This window comes from Pezoporus occidentalis, unplaced genomic scaffold (assembly GCF_034315485.1).
Source record: "Pezoporus occidentalis ecotype Australia unplaced genomic scaffold, CSIRO_AGI_Poc_V1 ctg86, whole genome shotgun sequence".
Lineage (NCBI taxonomy): Eukaryota > Metazoa > Chordata > Aves > Psittaciformes > Psittacidae > Pezoporus > Pezoporus occidentalis.
This window is the reverse complement of record NW_026916220.1, coordinates 5,048,067-5,061,240: the sequence shown is the minus strand read 5'-3', so window position 1 is coordinate 5,061,240 and position 13,174 is coordinate 5,048,067. Positions and strand designations below refer to the sequence as shown.

Below are 13,174 nucleotides of genomic sequence, written 5' to 3'. Positions count from 1 at the left end.
AGATCACGTATTTTGACTGAGATGGCAGTAGCTCCTCCATATGTATTCTGCAAGAACATACAGACATGCACCCAATTCCATCCAAGCCAGGCTGGAATTCACTCACTGATCCCCAATCCAGAAACAGGAAGATGAACGAGGCTGTCACTACTTTGCACTCCTCAATGGATGATGGAGCTCACCAGTTCCAAGCGAAGTATTTCAAGAACAAAGCAACAAAGGTGAACAATGCTTGCTTTAATGTTAGTTAAACCACCAGATGTGGCCTTGTGCAAGTCTTGCATCTGGGGAAGCGGTGTAGCACCAGGCTGCTTCTCAGAGGATTACACTAAAAAGTTTAACATTTACATCAAAAAGAAAAATGCAGGTTTTTGATTAAAAAAAAGTTAACATTCAGATCATCATTGTACGTTTGTGCCAACTGCCAGCTGTTTTGCAAATTACAGCTGCAGCCCGGGAGTTTACTATTGCCCTTGTATAAGCATTAGTTAGTACTTTCACCTTTTGTCTGAAGTACTTGACACAACAAACTACAACTCTTAACAATCAAATGGCAGATTTTCTCACATTTTTAACCTAGGGAATCTATTCCAATGTTTAAACATCCAGGAGTTTCATGTGCTACAATGACTTTTCTTTCTAAGGGAAATGAATGATACTGTTTGCATTGAGGATGAACAGTTTTGCATGACTGAAGGCAAAACGAAGCACAGGTCAGGTAACATTAAAAATACTATGTTGACAACTTCTGTACAAGTAGTATTTGCCAATGGAGCTTTTCAGATGTATCACTGTCAGATGCTTCTGACACGTGGGTGTCTTTTCAGGCAGGAAAAACACTTTTTGCTATCTACAAAATAACTTTATTGCAGTATCGAGGGAAGTAAAAAAAACTTAGCAATTAAAACATCACAGCTAAACAGAACAAAGCACTACAGTTGTAGTAAACAAGCAATGCTGTGTGAGAAGTTAAGCTGATTTCTTTCTGCATCTCCTTAGACCAGTATTAACACAGACCAATGAAGTGCGTGGGTGAGTGCACTTGACACTAGTTGACAACCAACACTTTTATAAAGATCAAGCCCAATTAGAACTAATTTAGGCAATTTTTTAGGTCATACTTTGGAGAAGATTCCTGTGCACATTCACTGAAGAGTGCATTAGTCAGGATCTGAAACAGAATCACCACCTACTCCAAACTGAAGAGCCTGAAGGATTAACTTTACCATAGTGTGCGAACCAAGTAGCACTTCAACTAGGTTCACAGGCATATGGAATTTTAAAATGAAACAAAAACCTTGCTAATAATTACTTAGACTATGCCATATTCTTCTGAAAATAGGAAGCTAAACTGAGTAAACTGTAAAAAAGTCCAATACAAGTGTAGCATGTGCAGTGTCACAGCACTAGGAACTTGGCCTATGTACACCAGATTTTCCATATTTTAAAGTATTGATCCTATGCGGCTCACTTCAGTTAAAGACTGTACGAAAAGATTATGCACTTATAGGAAGAGGGCCCAAGTAACAATTCCTTTTAGCCTGGAAGTGAAGTAAAACAAAGGACAAAAAAAACCCCACAACAAACAAATCACAAAAGCCACCCACAATAAAAGCCCAACTGTACCTCACTGTCACATTAGGAAGTGCTGGGAGATGAGGAAGAATAGTTTGGCTCCAAGGAAGCTGTGTGACACTACTTAATATACATAAAATTGGAAAAAATATAGCGAATACTGAATACAGTATTCACTGTACTAGAAAAGTACACTGGACTAGAAAAGCCTCTGCCTCCAAGCTGAGGATAGAGTAGCCTTATCTGCATTCTGGGGAAACTGCCTCTGTTTCAGTGGAAAAAAAGACATTCTTTTCATTCCACATAATTCATTCAGAAAAAGTATTTTACCATGTTCTAGGAAGTCACCAACCATTTATTTTTAGATGTATATAGTTCCTAGCTTATTCAACTTTTATAAACACTATAGGAAGAGTACAGACTTCAGGAGACAGAAAAAACACTCACTTGAAGTTGCTTCGGCTACTCTGGTTAAAATAAAAAGTATCTGAAATTAACCGATGCTATATTTAAGCATCAATCTACCTAAACTTAGACCAAGAAGTAAAAACATCATTCTCTGGAAAACCGAACTGAAAATGGAGCAAATATCACACCCTCTGTATTCAGACCTTGTTAAAGCACAAACACCAGTAACCTGCAACTAACAGGCACACTTAATAGCTTGTTATAAAATCAAGCTATGGCTTCCAGAGCTTGAGCAGGCCATCTTCACTGTAAGTGGCAATCAGGTTCTGGTGGGGGTGGTGAGCAATGCCGATGACGTCTTTTTCATGAACCTAGAGAATAAGCAGAAAGATTAACCAGGAGATTCTTCTTTTAGTAAATATTCTCTTCAAACAAGAACTAGAGAAAAGTTGGTCTGAGGTTTAACATGCTTTGTGCATACAGCAAAAACGGAGGAATATTTCTTCCCTTCTCCTCCCCCACCCCACTGGCACACCTAACAGCTTTAAATATTGACAGTTTGGTCAGATTTTTCATCAGACAAAGCCCACGTCAAGACATGCTCTAGTTCAAGCTTTGAACAATTCACTCTTGGCTTTGTGGATAAATATTTTCGTAACTTTTTAAATTAAAAGGGTTCTAAAAAGAGACACTGTCCTGGGTTCAGCTGTAACAGGTATTTTTGTCCTTCCTACTACTGCTGGCACAATGCTGTGTTTTGGCTACGTGTTTACTTTGACCAAGGACTATTTAGTCTCTCATGCTCTGCCTCTGAGGAGAGGCACAAGAAGGCAGGAGGAAACAGAGACAGGACACCCAACCCAAACTAGCCAAAGGGGTATTCCATACCACAGCACATCATGCCCAGTATATAAACTGCAGAGAGTCACCCCGAAGGCCCAGATCACTGCTCAGGTCGGGCTGGGTATCAGTCGGTGGATGGTGAGCAACTGTATTGTGCAGCACTGCTGGTTATTGTTTTTAATTTCCTTTCCCTTTTTAGTTTCATATTCTCTCCCCTTGTTACTTCCCTTACCAGTAGCAGTAGTAGTATCTCAACCCATTCTATCGATTCTCCTCCCCATCCCACCTGAGTGACTGGGCAGGAGAGCCACTGCATGGTGCTGAGTTACCATCTAGGTTTAAAGCATGACAACACCCTACAGCCAAGTGTTCTAGAATTCATCTGTTATCAATCATATCTGCTAGAAGTGAAAGAGTCCTCAATATGACACTTCTCCTTACAGACTTGAAACAGCACGAGCATTTAAACCATCCTTGTGTTTAGAGCTCCTCAAAAGCTCAAAACTAAGAACTTACAGTCAGAGTTCTCTCCAGCTTGCCAGTCACTGTGCTAAAGCAATAGAGCACAAAGTCTTCACCAACACAGTAGATCCATTCACCACGAGGTGAAAGTGCACAGCAGACAAAGTCACCACCTTCTCTCTTACCAGAGCTAAAGCTTCTTACAATCTGTAATGACAGCCCCCCAAAAATATTTGACAGGATTAAGCTACAGCACCTCATTATTATGTTCAAGACAAAAATATTTAGGCAGTACTAGGCCTGTTTAGAACACAGGATCTTTCCATAGTTACATTTGCTTTCTGCAAGTCAAGTTGTTCTATAATCTGGGTACAGAGTAGTTCTCATGAAAGCAAATGGAAGAAATGGGGTTTAACCCAAGGCTAGGTTATTAACTAGGTTTTGGGCATTTTTAAAAGGAATGAGACAGAGAGACTTGAAAGGCCACTATTAACATCACATACTTGTCCTTGCATATTCATAATGACGACTGTATTTGATCTGTTGCAAACAACAAAGTGTTCTGGGTTTTTAGGGAGAAGAATGACACAATTCACAGTAATGTCTGTCCCAGCAGTGCTGCCAAGAGATTTGAAGGTGTTTGAGCACTCTGTCGTCTTCACATTCCAAACCTAGTACAGGGAAGATATGCAAAACCAATTAACAAACAAAAGCCCTGATTCAGGGTTCAGATTTTTTAAGGCTCATGAAGGGAAATATGAATTCCAAAAACTGTAGTTTAAAGCAGATAAAAGACCACCAAACAATAAGTTATCATGTCTATTTTGAAGCCTGGACACCACGAACAATTTCACTACCACTGAACTGAATGTTATTTCCCATTACTCAAATTCAGCCTGGCTCCCTTTTGTTAAGCATATTCCCTAAGGGGTGAGTCCAGACTTGCTTTCTCGTTTTAACTGGTATCTGTGAATGTATGCGCAGTCTCTGCACATATGATTTGCCTTCCACATGACAGACACAAGAACTGCAGGAAAAAAAAAAGCGTCACTGATATCAGTGGGAGAGACATCCCAGATTCCAGCTGCTTCAGGCCCAACACCAGGCTGGTCCAGCTGTTTAGAAACAGGAAATGCAACTGCTTGTTTAATATCTAAAATAAAATGTGGAATATTTTTGCTGTTTGCATACTAGTACAGTCAAAATGAAAGGTACAACCCTCTTATTCTACTCCCATGATTTGAGGCAGTCTAGCAAGAGAGTGCAAGTTTGAAGTAACACCCCATTTACTACCATCAAGATCTATCACATTCTCCTAGGCCAAATCTATAAACCAGATATGTTTATCCATCCCCTCCATGCACTACATTGATGCCCTACTTACGGTGGCTGCTCCTATACTCCTCCTAACTACTACACACCAAGTAGTTCCAGACTTTGCTGAGACTAGAAGCTACTCCGACAGTCAGTTTTATTAATGCTAGATTACCTAGCTTACACAGCAAGGGACTCCTAAACACCAAGAAATAAACACATGTCCAACACAGTAAGCAAGAAAATGCTGTTATTTCAGACCAAGGAATCCCCACATTCTAAGATGACAGGTGTCAATTCTATTTCTACAATAAAGCAGGAACAGGCAGAGAAGGGCTGCACTTCTATCCTCCTTTAATAAATACAGCAGAAAGACTCTACAGCAGTCGGTGAACACAGTATGAAACTTTATCTGTTCTCATTTACAGCAATCTACAGCAAAGGTCACAAACAGAAAGACTTATTACTGCAGATAACCCCAAGTCCTTCTCCAATGACTGCAACAGTCATAACACATCAGCTCCAACATGCAAAGTGTCTGAATACATTATTTATATAAAGGATAAATAAATGCTCTTACCTTCACTGTGCCATCAGAAGATGCACTAATAATATAATGGCCATCCTGGGTAAAAGTAGCTTCATTGACAAAGGAAGAATGACCACGGAATTCCTTTAAAGTTTTCCCAGATTTTAAACCATGAATCCTGTCACAAAGAAAGGTCAAACAGTGAGTAACTGAGGTAGTGTGAACAACCCCTTGGCTTTACTGTGCTTTACTTCCGAGGTACCTTTCATAGGTGATGATAAAACGTGCCAAAAATCCACACGCTGTCTTTAGGACAAGCCCCTTTCAAAGCTATTATGTGTTCCCCTGAAAAGCTTAGGGAAATATTATCAACCTTCAGCCTCAAGGACCTGTATGAAATAACATGTGCAGTGTGTATTAAACAGGACTATTAAAGGGGAAACTATGAAACTGACAAAATGAATTACAGAATTAAGTTCAAAAGTTTCCAGTCTAACCAAGGTCAGTTTGCTCAGGCCCTTGACGAAGCCCTGAGTTAAGAAAAATCCTCTCCTTGGACCCAGCCAGACTTTTTCTCTTTTTGAAGCCGTTGCCACTGGCTCTTACTGTGCAATTCTGCAGAATTTGCTCAGCCATCTAAAATGAAATTACAGAGGCGATCCGTACCAGCCTTAAATTGTACTACCTACTGGCTGCAGGAATATAGTTTTCAAGCAGAAGTTTGAGAATGAAATTACTTATTCCATTTTAAGTTTCATGTCCTTGATTCAACATCCAAGCTTACACAATTTCAGTTAAAGTCCTTATGCTACAGTTCATATGTATCAGGATTTCAGCAGATTAACATTTCTTAATAAGATGTTTCATAATGCCAGTTCACTGTGCAGTTGCTTCCAGATCCACACATCTCTTCATCTAAAGCAATATTATTGGTGACACTGGGTTTTACAGCAGCCTAATGCCACTGAACATATTACACAATCCCATTCAATTAAACAAAATGTACGCACTCATCAAGCACTGGATCAATCTGATTCATAATCTAAGTCCCATATTCTGCAACTCGATTCTGAAAGACAGATGAGAACTTTTGAAACCTTGACAAACTGGATAGATGGACTGAGGTGCTGTCACCCTGAGAGGACTGTGTTCAGTTTTGGGTCCCCACTAAGGAGTCACTAAAATAGCTGGAGGACAGCACCACAGAACAGTGAGGGGAGGCTGAAAGGGCTATGTGCATTCAGTCCAGAGAAAGGAACATTCAGGAGCATCTAATTGCTGTCTTCCTCGTAGACAAAAAAGGTTAAACCAATTATTACTAAGTAAGTCAGAATAACCCTAAAGAAGTAACTGAACCAGACAAAACTCATCTAAGTCACTTTCAACTGCAGCAAAGTGGCTGCACAGCAACAGAACTTAGCTGCAAACCAAATCTACCCAGCACTGAGCAAATTCTAAAAAGGTGCAGGATCAGAATTACTGCACTACACAAATGTTAAGTAATACTTTCCAGATGCTAAGGGCTGCAGGAACAAGGGATTCATAAGGTAACTTAGATTAGGACAGAGTTTAAGTACTGTAGTGACTATCTGCTATTATTAGAAGTTACAATTAACTTTCATTCTTGATTTTATCCACTTTGCAATGTTCCTTAAAAAAAAAAAAAAGAAAAGGGATATCTAAGTCCTTACTAAACACCTGATAAATTGAAAGTCGGATTCTTCCTAGAGGTTCCCAAGAGGCATATGCACAAGAGGCAAAAGGACAAGAGGCAAATGGCACAAGTTACAAAGGTAAAAAACAAGCCAAAACAAAACTTCCTTCCTTATGTCCAAACAGGATTTTCTCCAACACAGCTGTACAGCCCTAAGACAGATGCCAGAATCAGTGGAGTTTCCACCCATGGAGATTTTGAGAACTCAGTTAGACAAGGACCAGACTGAGCATGCTGTCCTAACTGAAAGACTGGCTGTGTCTTGAGAAGCATAGTGCACTAGAGACCTCTAGAGGTACCTTCTAATTAAAGATATAATTTATGCATAGTCTGCCTTTACACAGATTGCACAGACACTTGGGCTTTCTTAGATCACGGATACAAGCCCAGCCACCTACATACCTATCCCACTACAATCCACTGATTTATCACATTGTTGCTTTAACAGATTACATGCATGCCAGGTAAGGTGCAGTAGCTGTATGCATGTAAGTCTTAGCACATGGGAAGTGACATGTTTGTTTAGTTTAGTCCAACCACATTAAGAGGGATGTACCTCCTTCGATTTTCTGTAGACAGATCTCATATCCAACCACTGTAACTAGGCTGACACACTATCAACTAGCTGAATACACAAACTGGACTGTGCATCAAAGAAACTCCAAAGTCTGTAGAAAAACTCAATTCCCATTCCCACGGTTCCAAAATCACAGCCTGTAGGCCTTCAACATCATGAACTGCTTCACTGCCCCCAAAAGAAAGCCAGACATTGGGGAACTGAACTATAGACCATAGCAGTGGGGTTGGAATCAGACCATGTTTAAGGTCCCTTCCAACCCAAACCATTCTGTGATTTTAAACTGGATGGAAACAACCACTTTCAAGTCATGTATTAAAGACAGTGAGTTTGATCAGGCTGTTTAGGTCGTTTAAGAAAAAAAAATGTCATTATCCTGCTATCCTCAGATTTTTCCCCCCCCTACACTTACCATGAAAAATGTTATTTCTGAAGGTTGACACAACTATCACTTAAGCTAGGAGACTCACAGAAAGAAAGTGAGCAAAGTCAGTGTAAGCAACAACAGATCAGAGGTAGTTGGCCTCTACCCCTGAAGTAATTAAGTTAAGCAAGGTAAAAGGTTGAACTTTCAAACTGCTCCGCTCCAACCCTCAGCAGTCATGCTATCCTATATACTAAAACTCAGTCCAAAAGGATCAAATCCCAGATCAAATCAATATATATTCAAGTTTTTCTTCTGCACTGTAGGTCACATATTTACAGTTTATTTACCTGATTGTCTGATCAAATGAAGCACTAAGAATTTGGCTGCTGTCTTTAGAGAAGCTGAGGCATGTAACACCTTTGCTGTGTGCTCGTTCAAATCTTCTCAGACACTGACCACTCTGAATTTTCCAAACCTGAGAGGAAACAGCAAATGAAACAGAGGTGGTCACTTTGTTATGAGATCATAGAACCTTAAAAACATTAGAGGGAATACATATCTGTTTCTGAACCACATTAAATTTGTTTTTAGAAGGAACTGCAACATCACTGTAATTGAAGTGCATCTTTCTGGTAACCATTCCTACCAAAATACTGTGGAAAGATTTGTACCTTGATCTTTCCATCTTGTGCTCCAGTTGCTAGCATTTCTGTATCTCTGCTGAAGCACATGCAAAGCACTGCATCATCCATCATCATAAAATTATCTTGTGCCTGGTACTTCAGATCCTAAACAAAAGCAGAAGATCCACCAATCAAAATAGTGAATTCAATTAAATAATTTTACACTTTGCATTAAAATATATTACGTGTTTGAACTTCACTTGCATTTTATAACACAACAGCAGGCAGACCTCACAATCTTGTAACAACAGGGGGGTACTATTGTCACCATTTTAGATGCAACAATGATGATCCAGACCCCTCTTCCTTTGCAGAGGGAAGTTTATGACAAACTCGACAAATGAACCCATGTAAAGATTTCAGAAAGGCATCTGAATCACCCAGCCAGGCACCCTTTACAAATTCACTGTCCCCAAGAAATGAAAATAAAGTATAAAAATCAAAGAATAAAACCAGGTGCTCTGTCCAACGAACCATCCATATGAATAAAATAAGGCACAATTTACCTTCCTAATCTTTCCAGTAGTGAAGTTCCACACTTCAATGAAACCATCAACAGAGCCAGTAACAAGATACTGTCCATCTGGGGAAAACCGAGCACACTCCACATGTGACTTCTGCCCAAACTGTTTTATGGAAGATAAATTAAGCCTGATAAGCAATTTTTAAACAGCAACTAATTAAAGCAAAAATGCAGACTAATTTTGGTGGCAAAAATAAGCCATTTTCTACAGGTATGCTTTCACATATTTAAGGTTAAAGTACAAAAACGCCTGTCAATACCAACATATTCTAAAAACAAAAAAAAAAAAAAAAAACCCTTATCTTTCGTTCACTGTGAGAACTGGTAAAACTATTACCTAACACTTCTTGCTTGAAGTTGAAAAACCTTCACATGAGGAAGCTGCTTATTCTACATTGTGAGTGCTGCAGGACTACTATGTCATTACAGCATAGTTTTCTTTCTCTTATGTATATGATTAAATCCTTAAAAAGGAGATACTGATCCTATTAGTACACCTCGTATGTCTAAAACTTCAATGGTTCACAAAACCTAATATACACCACCCACAGAAGTTCAAGACACAAGTACTGCCTTGCACAAATAAAGAACCACTTCTGAAAATTGAATTATTCTTAATTGTGAAGTCAAACAATTAAAACATTTATCATATTCACAAATATTATGAGCATCCAATTTCAGAGTCTCATGAAATGCCTCCTGATGAGATAAAGCATGGAGAAAGGGGGAAGAGGAGGGAGAGAGCTGAAAATCATTTACAAAAAAAAAGAGAACTGAAGAATTCAGAAGGTTTACTCTTATCTCCAAACATAAAGGCCAGCAAAGGAATAAGCTGGAACACCACACATCAAACACAAACCAAACAAACACAACATCACCTTAATATGTCTGCTTAGCTGTGTTGGGAACTTTTCTTCCTCGACGTCTTTCACAGCTGCTTTGCCTCTAAACAAGTCAATTGTCATACCAGGAGGAAGCAGGCCCTGATGCTGCTGCCATTTCAGTGCCTGGAGGAGTTGAAAGCCATACTGTTACATATCAGTTAACATATATCTTCCTCATCAAAGCTTGCTTCTAATTAATATAGTACAGCAATTTCTTGTACCCTTTCAATTTACACACCTGAACAGTTTGAGACTGTATATAAACTGGGAGGAGTCACCTGGAAGGGTAGGCTTGGTACTGGTCAGCAGGTGGTAAGCAATTGTATTGTGCATCACTGCTGTTTATTGCATTTTTTCCTTCCCTTTTCAGGTTATATTCCCTCCTCTTCTTACTTCCCTTATAATTAACATTAGTAGCAGTAGTAGGTTTTATATTATACCTTAGTTACTGGACTGTTCTTAACCCATGGGGTTTACATTTTTTTGATTCTCCTCCCCATCCCTCCAGGAACTGGAGGAAAATAAGGCAGGGAGCAAGAAGCTGTGTGGTGCCAAGTTATCAGCTTGACTTAAACCACTGAAGTATGTACCTTAAAAATACACTTCTCTACGCTCACAGTACCTATTCTATGGCAAAAAAATCTACTCCTGGAGTGCTGACTTTCCTAAATCTGCTAAATCCTTGTCACATGGAGAAAATATAATTTTACCTATACCATATGTAAATGTGCAGTACGTAGGCTTTACTTCCATAGAGTCTGAGAACCAACTAGACAAAACTGACTGTGATCTCACGGGCAGTTTTATGCAGCAAAGATCCACAGAAACTCACATAGCTACTAAAATATTATTTACAAATTACCTGCCCCAGCAATGCCATGAGACGAGAGGGAGGCACCACACTGACTTCTCCAGCTAAAGCTTGTGCAATAGCAGCTCTCCGCTTCTCTTTGCTACTTCCATCCGGGTATGCCTAGAGAAACATCATTTGTATAAAATCACCGTTCTAAACTGCTTTACATAAAAACATTCACTGCTTTGAGCAGAAGCCCCTTCCACATTAATTTCCTATTAGGCCTTCAAGACAGCCCTTCCTTTTAACACCAAGCCTCGAAACACTTGCAATATATTTTCACTACAAATTTCTGGCTGATGTAATCCATCAGAAATAATAACTTATTACTATATAACAATTTTATTTACAGAAATGTACATTTTCTTCTGCACATATAAAGACAAGAAAAGCACAACACAGACATCATCCCATGACAGGGCACAGTTACAAACCCCTAAACTCCCACCTGCAGTATACTTCCAAAACCACTGCCTTGTGACCAAGTGTTACACATCGTTGCCCTAACACTTCATAAAACGTGCAAAGTCATGAAACTGGGCGGCTGCATGTTTTTTACTTCTAGAGTGGAAAAATAAAAGCTGCAGTAAGCACCTGGTACTGAAGTCAAGGGTCATGCAAGAGACCAGTGTGAAGTCTCTAGGGAGAGCATAACTTACCTCACGAGGATCAAAGTAAGATCTGGCCAGGAGGTTTTCAAGATGTATGTACCGCTCTGGCTGAGTTTGTTTTAGCATAATCATGGGATCTGTTTGTCTCAGGAGAGATCTGGCAGCACCTAGCTCCCGGAGCTCTATCAACTCCAGCACAACCTACATCAAGAGAAAAACATCTCCATCAGTAGGTGGAAAACACCAGAGAGAGATCTACACCCAGACCAGAAAAGTGTGACCAGAAAACCAGACCAAATGCAGCCTGCACTCACTCACCTGCTCATAGAGATCAATGAGGGTCTTGTCGGGTAGCTTCAGCGACTGTATGGCTTGCAACACCGTGTCCCAGTGCCCGCTGTTGATGTCCGCCACGAAGCTTTCAATACTGTCCACAGTGTTGAGGGACACGGTAGTTTCCTCCTGAAGGGTGGCGAGGGCTCGGTGCAAGCTGTTCTCCTTCAGGTACTGCATGATCAGGCGGATCACACTGCAGAGGCACGGCACAAAGTCATAAAGACGGCCCTGCGGCCCCCCTTCCCCTTCCCTCCCAGAGCCCCGCGGCCTCTGTCCCGCCCGGACGCTAGGCCATGGCAGCAGCGCCCCCGCGACCGCTTTCACGTTCCCCGATCACCTCGGGAGCGGCAAAACGCGGGGGCATCGCGCCCCATTACTGCTCCCGTTACGTCGGGGGCACCCCGACACCCCCAATACCACACGTACTCGGAGGACTCGATTTCGATCGACATCTTGGGGGCGCGGACACCGTCACGACGCACCGGCCACTACCGCCACCACTAACAATGGCTTCCGCCCTCACTCTCCGCCTCTTCCGGCAGGGGCATATGGCGGTGGAGGTGGTGGGGGGGAGCGAGGGAGCCTCCCGACCTCGGTGTTCCTCGCCACACAGGCGAGTTGGTGTGAATGCTGGGGTTAATACTGCGCTGTGGTGTAGCGCGAGCCAAATGCAGGCGTCGTGGAGTTGCAGCTGAGCTGAGCAGGAAGGCTGAGAGTGAACACGCGAAGAAAGAGCATTAGGAAGGTCGGGACTACTGTTCCGGCAGTCGTGGCTGCTGGCTCTGGTGGTTTTGTTCATTCTCTGTCCCTCCCAGCGGCAACACTCCAAACAGAACGGCCGCTTGGGAGAGCACGTGTGGCATCAGGGAAGAGCACCAGGGCGAGTTACCCTGCGTGGTTACTGTGCAAGCGCAGCGCTGTCTCACAGGATGGTCTGCATCTCCTGCATAAGTGTGAGGGGTTTACAGCCTGAATACACTGGTTTCCCACGGAGCTACAGTCCAGCCACCGTCTCTCACTCATCAGGATCTCGGGAGGCTCCCTGCGGTGACACAGACACGTTGGGCTGACGGCAGGTCAGGTCTGGCATGGATGTGGAGTAGCTCCTCGGCCGCTTCCTTCTATGCATATGCAGGTTTGCCGATGCAAAACAGGGATTTTGCTTGCTGTTTTGCAAGCCTTAACCCATTGTGAGCTCTGCATTTCAAAAGCATGGTCGGGTGTGAAAGGCGGCACTGCATAAGGTAATATTTAATTAGTAGGGAAGTTAATAGCGTATTAATTATGGACCAAGAATTGGGAAAACGCTGCTGTGCCCAGGCAGACCCCTTCAGTGGTGTGGGGGGACATGGAAAATACTTGTCTTTTAAACACAAAAAGGTGGCTGTGGCAGCCATCCGTGCTGCTTGGACTCTGACCGAGGCCAAAGGTCTGGAAGCCCCGGTTAATGCTGAAAGACAAGTAAGGCTGACTGTGTCCCTCCTGAGTTCGCGTA

General features: G+C 41.7%; 1 protein-coding gene across 1 annotated transcript; it reads right to left on the bottom strand.

Annotated features, from left to right (window-relative positions):
* Nucleotides 1–217: 217 nt before the first annotated feature.
* Nucleotides 218–12,219, bottom strand: SMU1 (SMU1 DNA replication regulator and spliceosomal factor). The gene is made up of 12 exons (XM_062604431.1): nt 12,106–12,219; nt 11,662–11,872; nt 11,392–11,544; nt 10,742–10,852; nt 9,874–10,002; nt 8,979–9,098; nt 8,461–8,577; nt 8,137–8,264; nt 5,183–5,309; nt 3,792–3,959; nt 3,343–3,495; nt 218–2,354 (listed from the first exon to the last, which is right to left on the bottom strand). Exons 1-12 carry the CDS (start codon nt 12,129–12,131, stop codon nt 2,256–2,258), a joined length of 1,542 nt encoding a protein of 513 aa, XP_062460415.1. The 5' UTR covers nt 12,132–12,219; the 3' UTR covers nt 218–2,255.
* Between the last annotated feature and the right edge of the window lie 955 nt (nt 12,220–13,174).

What these genes read in the sequence shown, in the direction of transcription:
- SMU1 (XM_062604431.1), bottom strand. Translation starts at nt 12,131, where the DNA reads ATGTCGATCGAAATCGAGTCCTCCGA. An exon ending in ATCGAAATCGAGTCCTCCGA is followed by an intron (nt 11,873 to 12,105) that starts GTACGTGTGGTA and finishes GTGCCTCTGCAG; the next exon opens with TGTGATCCGCCTGATCATGC. An exon ending in CTTACTTTGATCCTCGTGAG is followed by an intron (nt 10,853 to 11,391) that starts GTAAGTTATGCT and finishes ATGTTTCTCTAG; the next exon opens with GCATACCCGGATGGAAGTAG.